This window comes from Macadamia integrifolia, unplaced genomic scaffold, assembly GCF_013358625.1.
Source record: "Macadamia integrifolia cultivar HAES 741 unplaced genomic scaffold, SCU_Mint_v3 scaffold86, whole genome shotgun sequence".
In the NCBI taxonomy this organism is placed as follows: Eukaryota; Viridiplantae; Streptophyta; class Magnoliopsida; order Proteales; family Proteaceae; genus Macadamia; species Macadamia integrifolia.
This window is the reverse complement of record NW_024870559.1, coordinates 758079-771050: the sequence shown is the minus strand read 5'-3', so window position 1 is coordinate 771050 and position 12972 is coordinate 758079. Positions and strand designations below refer to the sequence as shown.

General features: G+C 42.1%; 1 protein-coding gene across 2 annotated transcripts in view; it reads left to right on the top strand.

Annotated features, from left to right (window-relative positions):
• LOC122070225 (MLO-like protein 1) overlaps nucleotides 1-12972 on the top strand; it is a 102764-nt gene that overhangs the window by 53728 nt on the left and 36064 nt on the right. For both annotated transcript variants that reach the window (XM_042634351.1, XM_042634350.1), the window contains exons 7-9: nucleotides 336-410; nucleotides 498-586; nucleotides 762-811. In XM_042634351.1, the coding sequence (XP_042490285.1) occupies nucleotides 336-410; nucleotides 498-586; nucleotides 762-811 (214 nt within the window). The remainder of the gene's footprint in view (nucleotides 1-335; nucleotides 411-497; nucleotides 587-761; nucleotides 812-12972) is intronic.

Sequence of the window (12972 nt, the reverse complement as noted above, 5' to 3'; positions counted from 1 at the left end):
CAAAAAAAAAAAAAAATTTGGCTGTATCCCTTTTGGTCCTGCTGGCTTAGTATAGCTTGTTGCTTTGTTGTGTTTTTCTGCCTCTGGGTTGGCTTAAGCCTCCTCTCCCCCCTTCGTATATTCTTATCTCCTTGGTAATGAATTTATTTATTCATAAAAAAAAAAAAAAAAAAAAAAAAGGTCCTATGTATGTATATCTTTGAAATAAACTAGAGCTTGGGTTTCTTATTACCTGTTGTAATTTATGACTTTTTCCAAAATACCCATTGGGATGGGATGGACTGTATATTGTTCACTATATATAATGATGTTCTAACACACTGTTATTTGTTCAGCATTCTTTCGTCAAGCAATTTTATGGATCTGTGACCAAATCAGATTATATGACACTAAGGCTGGGTTTCATTAGGGTAAACTATTCCATATGAATAATATTTTCCGTTCAGATCTTTTAATTACTATCCTTGTCTTTGACTTTTAAATAGTTTTTGTTGTAGACTCATTGCAGGGGAAACCCAAAGTTTAACTTTCACAAGTACATGATACGTTGCCTTGAAGCTGATTTTAAGAAAGTCGTCGGAATAAGGTAAATGTTCCCCTGAATGTGCTTGTTTGTTGTAAAGATTTCTGTTGTTGTTTGTTTAACTTCCATGTTTTCTTTTATGTTTGAACTTTTGAAGCACATGTTTTACTTATTTGCCCTTTTCTCTCCATGATTCTTTCTGTGCCTCTCATTTGACTTCTTATTCCTTGTGTTGCAGTTGGTATCTTTGGATTTTTGTGGTCATCTTCTTGTTGGTCAATATTAATGGTTAGTAAATCCATTCTTATGAGTTGATATATTCTGATTTAAAATGTTACCAAGTGCTTTTCCTTATGTTTTATCTCTAGCTTTACAGTTGTTTCATAATTTTGCTATTTAATCCAGGATTGTGTTGCTTAATTGAATTTTTTTTTTTTTTTGGGATCAATAATTCAATTCATTACCAAGAAGAAGACGAATATACAAGGGGAATAAAAAAGGGAAAGGGGAAAGGGGAAAGGGGAAAGTGGAAAGGGGAAAGGGGAAAGGGGAAAGGGGAAAGGGGAAAGGGGGGGGGGACAAGCAGAAAAAGAACACACCCAAAAGCATTAGGGGTGGGGAACTAGCTTAAGGCAAAAAGGCCACAAACCGAAAAGGGTGAACAAAAACAGTTAAGGGGGGAGGGAGAGAATGGTGGAGGGGAGACCCTAAGAGACGACAACAAGCCTGTTCCTTGGGGAATTTCTAATAGGGTGGGGGTGGAGAGAGGCTAGCTAACGTCGAAGTAGATGGCATTCTTAATCCTATCAAAAGAGTGAGACTTGGAGGTCCATCTACTCAAACTCCTCTCCATTTAGATATGACTGATGGTAGCACAAAAGATAGCTTTGCAGTGGTATCACAAATGGATGAGCCAGCAAAATTCATATCAATCCAGATCCATTCTCTACTAAGGCGGAGCACTCTTCCTCTAGTAGGCCAACAACTGAGGACCCTTTTTCAGATGGAGGAGAAAGGGCAGGAGAAAAAAAAAAAATATGGTCAACATCTTTAGTACCATTCCAACAAAGACGACAAGTGGAGGGTACCTGGATGTGCCGATAGATGAGAAAAGATGGCTTGTTACAAGTTGAAAATGGCTCGCCAAGCAGTGAAACTCTAACGGGGGATGTGGCTTTTAAACCAGATGATCTTATGCCAAGACACAAGGGGGCCTTTAGAACAGACAAAATCCCAAGCGGAGGCAGAGTTGAATAAGCTTGAAGAAGAGGGGAGCCAAGGGATTTTATCATTTCTACCACGGTGACCCGGAAGGAGAGGGGCAGGGCAGACTAGATATCTGCAAGAGGGGGGAGAATTGACAGGGGACCAAACACCATCAATGAGGATGGCATCAACAATGGCGGATTGAATTAAACCAGAGATGTAAACAGTCCTAGGGCTAACAACTGATAGGAGCACCCTGGAAGGATGCCAAAGGTTGAGCCAGAGGGAGGTTGAGGAGCCGTTACCAATGGAATAAGTGATGGCCTCCAGTCTCCAGAGCCTTGGGTCTAATGCGAAGAATATTGCGCAAGACTCAAGAGGAATCAACAGAGGGAGGGACGTCTAGAGGGAATCATTCTTTAAAGGGGAGGAATAGACCCAAGAGACCCAGATACTTTTGTGTTTAGAAGCAATCTTCCAGATTAGCTTAAGGATGCCAGCAGTGTTAACTTCCTTAATTCTTCTCAGGCCTAGACCTCCTTCAGCTTTAGGAAGGCACACCAAAGCCTAACTGATAGGGTGAAGGAATTTGGAAGAATCTCACCTCCTTTCCAAAGGAAGGAGCAAAGAAGGGACTCAATAGCTTTGATGGGGTGGAGTTGGGGAGAACGAAAATTCTAGACCTAGAAAAGATACATTGATTGGATGACTGATCTAGCAAGCTCAAGGCGATCAACATAAGTGAGGAATCTAACTTTCCAAAGTTGAGGTCTTTTCCTCATTAGATCAAGCATGGGGGAGCAATAATGTGCAATGAGCTTGGCGGTGATGAGGGGTAGCCCTAAGTACTTGACCCGAAGAAAGCCAAGTGCGAAGATGGTAAGCTATTATAGACGGGCTTTAGAGATGTCAGACACCAGAAAGGAAGAGATGGGATTTACGGAGGTTGATATGGAGCCTAAAAAGATTTTCAAAGAGGCGGAGGGAGGACATAATGGAGGAAATGGAATCGGGATCACTTTCGAGAAGATCATGAGATCATCGGTGAAAGCTAAGTGAGGGAGTGAAAGAAATTTGCATTTCGGGATGGGGGAGACAAAGTGTTGGTCGGTGGAGGATTGGATGGATCTGGAAAGAACTTTAAGCAATAAGAAGAAGAGGAAAGGGGATAAAGGACAACCTTATCTAATACCCACGAATAAAGTGAAGAAGCCCGTCGGGCTTCCATTCACAAGGACAGAGATGCAGAGAGAGGAGATGCAGGATGGACAAAGACAAGGGGTAAGGACATTTGAAGTAGGACTCTGGAGATGAAAAACCATTTAATGGAGTCAAACGCTTTGTAGATGTCAATCTTGAGGGAGGTAGAGGAGTGGGATTTCCTATTGAAATGTCGACAATCTAATGGCGTAGGATGATGTTATCAGTGATGCTTCCTTCAACAATAAAAGCCGGCTGATTGGCCCTGACTGGAGAGTCAACGACCGATTGGATTTAGTTGGTAAGGATTTTTGCTATAAACCTGTGCAGGAGATAGCATGGGAGATAGTTCTGAAGTCAGTCATTGAGGAAGCACATTATTTTTTAGGAATGAAGCATAGGAAAGTTTGATTAATCCCTTTGATCTGGTTGTGGTTGAGGAAGTTGTGGATGTTGAAAATGAGATCTGACCTAATGATATCCCAAAAAAATGAGAAGAATCCCATATTGAAGCCATCAAGTTTGAGGGTTTTGTTGGGTTTTAGGGAAAGGATGGCAGCCAGGATCTCGTCATCATAGGGAGTGGATGGAGGGAATAAATAAGACGTCTAGGGATGAATTTATTGAGAAGATCTGGAGGGAAAGGATCAGGAGGAGAGGGAGGGGGATGAAACAATGGAAGTGAGCATAGGAATGCAGTTGACATTTGTTCTAGCTTTTAGGGATATGTGGAAAAAAGCCGAATTGGAGTCCCCAAATTCAAGCCATTTGATTCTAGAGCTCTATTCTTAGCAAGGAGGGAGGCGAATTCGGTGGAGATCGAGTTTTCTTCGACAACTACGAAAGGGTTATGGAGGTCGGATTGGTGCCTAGCTTGAATGGCCTCTGGCTCTTGTTTGCAAGTTGACACTCTATGATGCAAGTGCACAACTGTGGACCAACCCACCCCCATCTGGATATCCAGACTTAGATGAATTGATCCAATTTGGGTCTTTGGCTCGTAAGATCTTTTATGATTTTATTTCTATTTTCATGTAATCTTTAATTTTCATTAGCTTTAGTAGGGGATAACTATTAGGATTTAGTTTCCAATAAATTTGAATTTCCAAATTAGAGCAGGTTTATTTTTAATGTTGGATTTCTTTTTCTATTTAAATACATGTAACCGGACAATTAGAGATCATATTAAAAGAATGAATTGAGATTGGTTTTGGTGAAGAGCCTGCGGGCTAGTGTGGTGTGTGATTCTCTTCCTCCCCTTTCTCTTGTGTGAATCTTCTCTCCCTCCTCTGCAACTCTGAATCATCTCAGGGATTCTTTCCTATCCTTACCGGCCGTCCATCAACTTGCTAACAAAGCCGAGGTGTCACACCCCATTCACACAGAACCGGACCGGTGACCGAATTAACTCCGGTTAACCCAAAACCTGCCAGGATCATTTGATACAGTACCTCACCACAGCATACCCACATCTAAGATAAGTGTTCAAAAGTTCAGCAGAAGACTTAAATTACCTGTAAATATCCCCAATATAAATATCCCCAATATACTTGATACCCAAATTGTAGTATATAGCTAAGTACATGTGGGCCTGCAGGCATGATATTTACACAAAAAGAATAACAATTTACATATCAAGTACACAAAAGTGGAGGTCATCAAAAATCAAAAAGCGAAATCCTGTACGGTGTCATTACTGCGGTCCCGCAGCACAGCCCTCGCACATGCAATCAGCACCATGCTCATACTCCTCAGGGACCCACCAATCCTCAACAGGAAACTTGACTGTGGGGCCTGACTCCTGATCTTCAGGCGGGTGACCTGCAAAATCATCTAAAAGAGGTGTGCACGTGGGATGAGCTCACTAGCTCAGTAAATGAAAAGAAATACCACACAAACAGTCACATCTATATGCACTATATGCAATGCAATTCATTTTAAATTTTATCCACCTAAACAACATTACTAAGTCTTAGGTTATGTGCTACTCACAACCACAGTGCGTGTATGCCCTGGGTACGAGTCGCGAACTCCATCCTGCGATACGCTCATAGGGTTGTCGGAGAAGGCCCACCGTGAGTACTCAGAAAAGTAAAGCATGCTGACCACCGGCTCTCAACATAAAAGTAAATGACAGAAATGTAAAGGTGCTGACCCCGGCAATTTTAAAGCAGTACGATTGGCCCTCTTGAATATACCACTAAGGTTGTCGACTGTCCTAATGACCAGCCGGGCGTATGTCTAACCGTCACAGTGACTCGACAATCGTGACCACTGCTTCTTCCCAAGTGATAACCCAACACCTCAACCCCTGTTGGGAAGGGTCGTAGCATAGGGAATGATAATCCTAAACCGCATGCTCCTATATGACAAAGTACGATTGCATAGTGCCACCGGCTCCCATACCACGGGCCACCAATGCACTCGTTTTCAAATCGACTACGGCGTCTGGTCTAATAATGCATCGTGCACAGTAATCCAACCATTCATCACATAAACACATCAATCATTTAGCATTGAGAATGTAAAACACAACACACATATCATAAATCATTTGTTTAGAATGCACAAACAATGCGTGCAAATGTCATACGAGGATGACTAATCTACACAAAATTTGCATAATGACACGGCTAGTCTAGATACAATTTAATGATGCAAAAGCACGCCTTAAAATGAAGTCAAATGTCCTCTCCCCACTTGTTAGGTATAAAATCTCACGTTCGGTACGAGTGAAATCCAGCGTGAGAAATGTAAATTCTAGTGGAACCTATCATAAGCGAATGAGGTTAGCATTTCACCACCTTGGGTTCAAAACTAACGAGGTTTAAATCATATTTAAAATCATAAAATGAAGGTTGCCCACCCGTTTTGGGCCCATTCGGGCTAAAAAATCTGACTGGTGGGCCAACAGGCAGGCCAGACAGCCCACTTGTCTTCGTCCACCGGTCCAACAGGCGGGCCAGATAGCCCACCGGTCTTCGCTCACTAGTTCAACAGGCGGGCCAGATAGCCCACCGGTCCTCGCCCATCGGTCCTCGCCCATCGGTCCTCGCCCATCGGTTCAATAGGCGGGCCAGATAGCCCACTGGTCCTCGCCTGCCTGTTGGAATTAAGGTTCTGCCCCAACAGGCAGGCCCCTACAGATGGGCGGGTTCGCCCGCCGGTCTTCGCCCACTTGTTGGGATTAAGGTTCTGCCCCAACAGGCGGGCCCCTACAGGTGGGGGGTTCACCCGCCTGTTGGTGCAAAAATTGTTTTTCTCTCTTAAAGCACTCCTTAACCTTGGGAAAACCAAATGGGGCTACTCCAATCACATTTTCCACAAATCTAAGGTCTCATAAGATGATTCTAACCTAGATCTAAGTTAGATTCAAGGATTGAAAAGCAATCTTACCTTCTTTGCTCAAGAACTCTCCAAAATCCCAAAATCACCTCTTAATTCAAGAAATCGCCAATGCTTCTCAAATCTTGCAAACACTTCTTTAAACCTTCAAAATCAACACATAGACCATCTATTAAACCTTAGATTCATCATCTCAAGTGGGATTAACAAGATCTCATGGAACTCTACCCAAATCAAGGGTTTCACTTGGGGTTTTGTGAAAGTTTAAGAAGTATAGCCTTCACTGACCTCAAATCGTAGGTCCCGTGTTGGGGATCACTTTTCCGGTGCCGGAATGAGAAGATAAAACCTCGGCGTCGCTTAAAATCATTTCTTCCTCTTTTTCTTTTCCTTTCTTCTTCTTCGTTCTCTTTTCTTCCTTTCTTTTCTCTCTCTTCTTTACTTTTCTCACCCACTCTTTAAGGCATTAAATGAGAAAAAGAAAAACAATAAGTACTATTTATACTAGACAATATTTAGTAATCACATGGGTGGGTCACACTGGTGGGCGGGTTCGCCCACCTGTGACCGCCCACTTGTTGGTCAAAACTTAGCCAAACAATTGAGATTTCGATAGAATTCGACTCTCAGCATATATCTCACTCTCAGCGCAAGATATATAATACGTATACACTTTAGGATACGGCTACATACCAGCATTACCTGTACATGGCCTTATGATACGTGCATGTACATGGCTTGGGTACACCCGTCTCCTTTGGCACTGACTTGGACTTGTCTGGCCAACCTGTGTTCAAAGTTACCCTTGCCATCATGGTCCATAGGGAACCCACCTTAACCCTCTCTGGTTTGGGTCCTGCATGGTTAAACCGAGTCAACCTTCTAAGTAAACCAGGTTTTAAAAGTAGGGTATCACACGAAGGATCCCCATTCCTTCCCCATCCTCTCGTAGTAGCCCTACCCCTTCCATAAACCCCCTTTGTACGTCCCTTCGACCCCTAACCAGCCAATCCTTTTCCTTGCTGTAAGCCTGTAATAGAAAAACAAAAAAAAGCTAGAACCCATCCTCCGTTCGATTCTACCCTAGCAAAACCCCACTGCCTCTCCTTTTCCCTCTTTGCCTCAATCGGAAACCCCTCCTTGCTAGGGTTCGAGGAAAAAAAGAAAAGAGAGAGAGAGGGAGATAGTGAGAAGAAGAGAAAGTGAGAGATTTCGAGCAAAAGGAAAGAAAGGAAGAAGACATACCTGGTGATGTAGGGCTTAAGGGAATAAAGGGAAGATCAGAGTAACAGGACGGAAGGAAGGGAATCACACACTCACACAGTGCATAAATCATACTAATTCTCATTCAAATTAACTCACTCTAACTTGTCCATCGGTTATAGCCAATATATAGAAAAATAAAGACATGAAATTAGAAACTTAACTGAAATAGTATCTAGCCTAAACTAGGAAACAACCATAAAAGGAAACCAATGTGAAGGACAGAAATCCTATGTCCTACATTCAAATCTGGAAAATAAAAGGCATGAAATAAAAGAAAAAATAAGCTACTAATTATTTCCAACCCTTGTTGGACCAAAACCTTGGGTTGGACCGGTTCGTTTTAGCTCTTGGCTTCCAAAGCCGGTCATGCTGGTCCAACCATGCAAGTGCGGCTGTATTTGCATCATCTCTCCTCTAAAAATAACTCGACTCCATCGAGTTTGTATGAGGTCCAAGAATACCGTCAGAGTCGATGCGGTTGAGGAGAAAAGTACCAACTGTCCTCTTGAGTTTGAGAGGGGGAAGATTCTTTGTCAGAAGAAACTTCATCTCAAGTCCACCATGCTGAAAGGAGTATGTATTCTCATGTCCACAGCGCTTGGCTTTCTTGTCGAACAGCCATCAGCGCCTCAAAAGAATGTGACGGACTTTTAAAGAAAGAACATCACATTGCACCTAATCAATCAGTCCACCAATGGAATAAGTGAGCAAACATCTTTCATTAATTTTCAAATTATTGTTGTTCACCCACCCAACCTTGTAGGGGTTTGGATGAGGCTTCATTTTCAGGCCCATCTTGTGAACAACATCTTTAGCTACAACATTGGTGCAACTGCCAGGCTCGATCACCACATTACACAGGCTATCATTGCATCTCACTATGGTCTGAAAGATACTATTACGACGCCAATCGTCCTCCTCGGGAACCTTCTGTGTAGTCAAAAGAGGACGGATAACTAGAACGGTTGACGCTCACCATCATTAATCTCACTAGGCTCACAATCACACTCAACCTCCAGATTTACTATTCCTGTTTTCGATTGCTCTTTTGGTACATAGGATATAAAATTGTCCTTGTCCATGTACGCTAACAACCGGCTAGGACATTGATTAGCTTGATGCCCGTACCCCTTGCAAGTGAAACATTGAATAGCCTCCTTTGGAAATACTGAGTTCCTGTCATAACCACGCTGAGGTTGGGAGTAAGGTCTGTCTGAACCACGGCAAGGAGGGGAGTATGGACGATTAGTCCGTGAAGATGACATCTCTAAATTACGTCGAGGTGGATAATATGGCTGGCTAAGTCGTGAAGATGCCATAGATGAAGCACTCGCCTGTGGTTTACTAAATGACCTTTCCTGGGTAGGAGGCTGTTGCGGAATGGAACTAGTACCTCGAGGGAAAGCATCTGCAAAATTTCTCCGACTGTATGAGCATTTCAGACTTTCCTCAACCTGATACGTTACTTGTACGACATCTTTTATTGTAGGTAGTCAGTCGACTAGATGTAAGGGCAACATTAAGTTGAGGGTGCAAACCATTGTGGAATTGTGCCACCAATAGTTCTTCGTCCCACTCAAAACTAGAACGAGTGGCACGATAATAAAGTAACAACATATTCTTCAACGGTTAGATTTTCTTGTTTCAACTGTGCAAACCTGAGGTGCATGCGTTGCTTGTAATCAGGAGGCAAAAATCTCCGGTTCATGACTTCATGCATTTCAGCCCAAGTAATGACTAAACCAATGCCTCAGATTCAGTTCTGTTGCTGTTGCTTGACCACCAGACTCGGGCTGTGTTTTTTTCAGTTTAGCCTCTACAAATAAGATTTTTCGGGCCTTAGTCAATCCATACCATATGAAGAATGTTCATAAGCTGTGAATCCAGTCAAGGTACAGTTCTGGATTGTTATCTCCATAAAAATCAAGGACATCTAATTTTGCTGCTTGTTCCGCTCCATCATATCGACCAGTTCCATATGGTGGTGGAGGTGGTGGTGGTGGTGTATGATGTGGTGGCGGTGGTGATAGTGGTAGTGATAGATCCCGTGGAACGGTGTTGAAAGAATCCCCAGATTGAATGGGACCCTTTCCTCTATCTGTAGCCACCAATCGATCAATAGAAACTTGCATAGATTCCATCATTGTCTAAAGGGAAGTGACAGCAGTAGTGAGCGCATCAATTTTTGTATCAGTTTCTCCTTTATAGGAGTTCAGCTGTTGGATAACTTCAATATTTGCTACCGTAGTGATGATAAACAAAGAATACTCGCAGGTAATGGAAAAATAGTAAATAGATGAAAATTTAAAAAGGAATGGTAGAAATGTAGTTAAAAGAGATTTACAAGTGAATGACAATACTGTAATATGGGGATTTGGATAAGAAATACAATTGCAACGTATATTAGGGTAACTTGGGAATTAGAATTAGATATGGGATTAAAGGAAATAGAAAAGAATGGAAGGGCAGCATAGGAAAACAAAAAAAAAAAATGATTGAAAGGAGGAGTTGTAGGAGGGGAAAAGGGGTTATTGGAAAAAGGGTTCTTCCTTCATGGAGATGGAGACCAATGAAGGTATTGTTGCTGTCGACATAGGGAACCAGTGAGAGAGTCGTCCTACAACAATGGAAGGGGCTGAGGCAAGGAAGAAGGATGATATCTAGGGGCTCTTCTTCTGGCGAGGGCAAGCAGCGGTGGTTCCAAGGGTTGTTGTGATTGGCGATGGAGGAGGGGGGCTTCAACCAACAGGTCTGAAACCAGGTATGCTATCTTCTTCTTCTTTTTATTCTGCTGGTTCTGTCTTTCACTCTCTCGTCTCGTCTCCTTATTCCTTCTCTGAACTTCTGTTCTTTTCTTCTGGTTCTATCTTCTCTCTCTACTGCTCTCTCTCCTTTTTTTTTTTTTTTTTTTTTTTTTTGCTGTCGGAACCCTAGAGAGGGTGTTTCGATTGAGATTTTGGAAAAAAAAGAAGAGGTCAGTTGACGCTCTGGTTCCGCTTCTCTATTTGCAGTTTTTGGGTTACTCGACCCTAGCAGGGAGGGTTCCGACTTCTCTGTTTTGCAACAGAGACAGTTTTCTCGGGCTTCCCTGCTGTTGTTGTTTGGCAGCAAGTAATGGAAGGAGGGAGACGGTAAGACACAGATGGGTTAGGAAAGAAGTGGAATAGGGAGAGAACGAAGGAAGGGAATCACACTCACACAGTGCATAAATCATACCAATTCTTATTCAAGTTAATTCACTCTAGCTTGTCCACTGGTTAGAGCCTATATATATAGAAAAGTAAAGAGATGAAATTAGAAACTCACCTGAAATAGTATCTAGCCTAAACTAGGAAACAACCATAAAAGGAAACCAATGCAAAGGAAAGAAATCCTAAGTCCTACATTCAAATCTGGAAAATAAAAGGCATGAAATAAAAGATAAAATAAGCTACTAATTATTTCCAACCGTTGTTGAACCAAAACCTTGGTTTAGACCGATTCTTCTTAGCTCTTGGCTTCCAAAGCCGGTCATGCTGGTCCAACCATGCAAGTGCAGCTGTATTTGCATCACCTGGATTGAAGTTCCCACCTCGAAGTTGCAACTCCACTGTTGGGTCGAAACACCACCGCTGGTTGTGGGAGCCCTTTTGTCAGCCTTCTCCATCACAGCAAGTTCATTGAACTGCCTTTGCAACACAATTATTAGCTTCCATTTCCATGGTTCGACGGAACAAAAAAACCCTTTTGGTTCTCGAGTGCTAACTTTGGTTTTTTGTGGTTCTAATCTCAAACTCCCCTTTTTGTCGATTACCAACTATCTAGATTCCTTCTTTCCCTTTTTTCCTTTTTTTTTTTTTTTTTTCTTCTATTTATTCTCTTGTGTTAATTTTTATTTAGCTTCTATATTTACCCCTGCCTCTTTCGTACATTATAAACATCATAGATTCATATGTTCTTGTTACAGTTCCATAATTATGGTCTTGCCATTCACTTAAGGATTTATACTTAATTACAATTTTGCCACCCTGTCTAAACTTCCACTTATTTACTGTTCTGCCATTAGTGTACTCTTTGTTTTTTTTTTTCCCTTCATAGTAGCCAATAGTGAAGTTCTTCAACAGTTCAATTCCTAAAATGGTGAGTGATTCCAAAATTGACACTCACTGAACATATCGATAACCTCACCACAGTTGTCACTTCCATTCAGACAATGATGATAACCATGCAAGTTTCTATTGATCGATTGGTGGCCGCAGATACAGCAAAGTTCCATTCATTTTGGCGATTCTTCCAACATCACCCCACAAGATCCACCACCACCACAACATACACCACCATTGCCACCACTACCACCACCACAACATTATACACCGCCACCGCCACTACCACCACCACCGCCATCACCGCCACCACCATATGGAACTTGTCGATATGATGATTATGGAGCGGAAAGAGCAGCGCAAAATAGGATGTTCTTGACTTTTGTGGGGACAACAATCCAGAACTGTACCTTGATTGGATTCACAACTTAGAAACATTCTTCAGATGGTTTGGGTTGACTAAGGCCCGAAATGTCTTATTTGTAGAGACTAAACTAAAAGGCATGGCCCGAGTTTGGTGGGTCAAGCAATAGTAATTGAACCAAACTGAGGCATTTGGGGTTAGTCACTACTTGGGCTGAAATGCATTAAGTCATGAACCTTAGATTCTTGCCTCTTGATTACAAGAAAAACATGCACCTCAGATTTGCACAGTTGAAGTAGGAAAATCTGACAGTTGAAGAGTATGTTGTTAGATTTTATTATTTTGCCACTCGTTCTGAGTTTAAGTGGAATGAAGTATTGGTAGTATAATTCTGCAACGTTTTGCACTCACAAATTAGTGCCACCCTTGCATCCAGTCAATTGCTTGCAATGGAAGATGCTGCTCAAGTAGCATATTAGGTTGAGGAAAGTCTGAAACGCCTATACAATCGGAGAACTTTTACTTATACTTTTCCTAGGGGTCCTAGTTCTATTCAGCCATTGCAATATCCCTAGGAAAAACCATTCAATTGACCACATGCTAGTGCTTCATCTATGGCATCTTCATGACCTAGCCGGCTGTATTCTCGACCTCGACAGGCTTTTGACATGTCCTACTCATCCATACTCTCCCCATTAGCATGGTTCTGATAAACTTTTTGAGGTGACAAAGTTAACAATTCGGTGCTATTTGTGTGATGGATTTAGACATTAATGCTCAATGTCCTAGCCGTTTTGTTGCTTTTATTGGTGAGTGTTTTCCTATACCTTTTATTCCCGAAGAGCAACTTGGTTCTGAACAGTTGATTTAAAGGAAGAGCGTGTGTCAGATAAAGTCCATGACACTCCCACTGATGAGGACCCTCGTCCTTTTTATGTCATTTGTCATGTGTTGACCACTCAGAAAGTCACTAAAGATGAAAATTG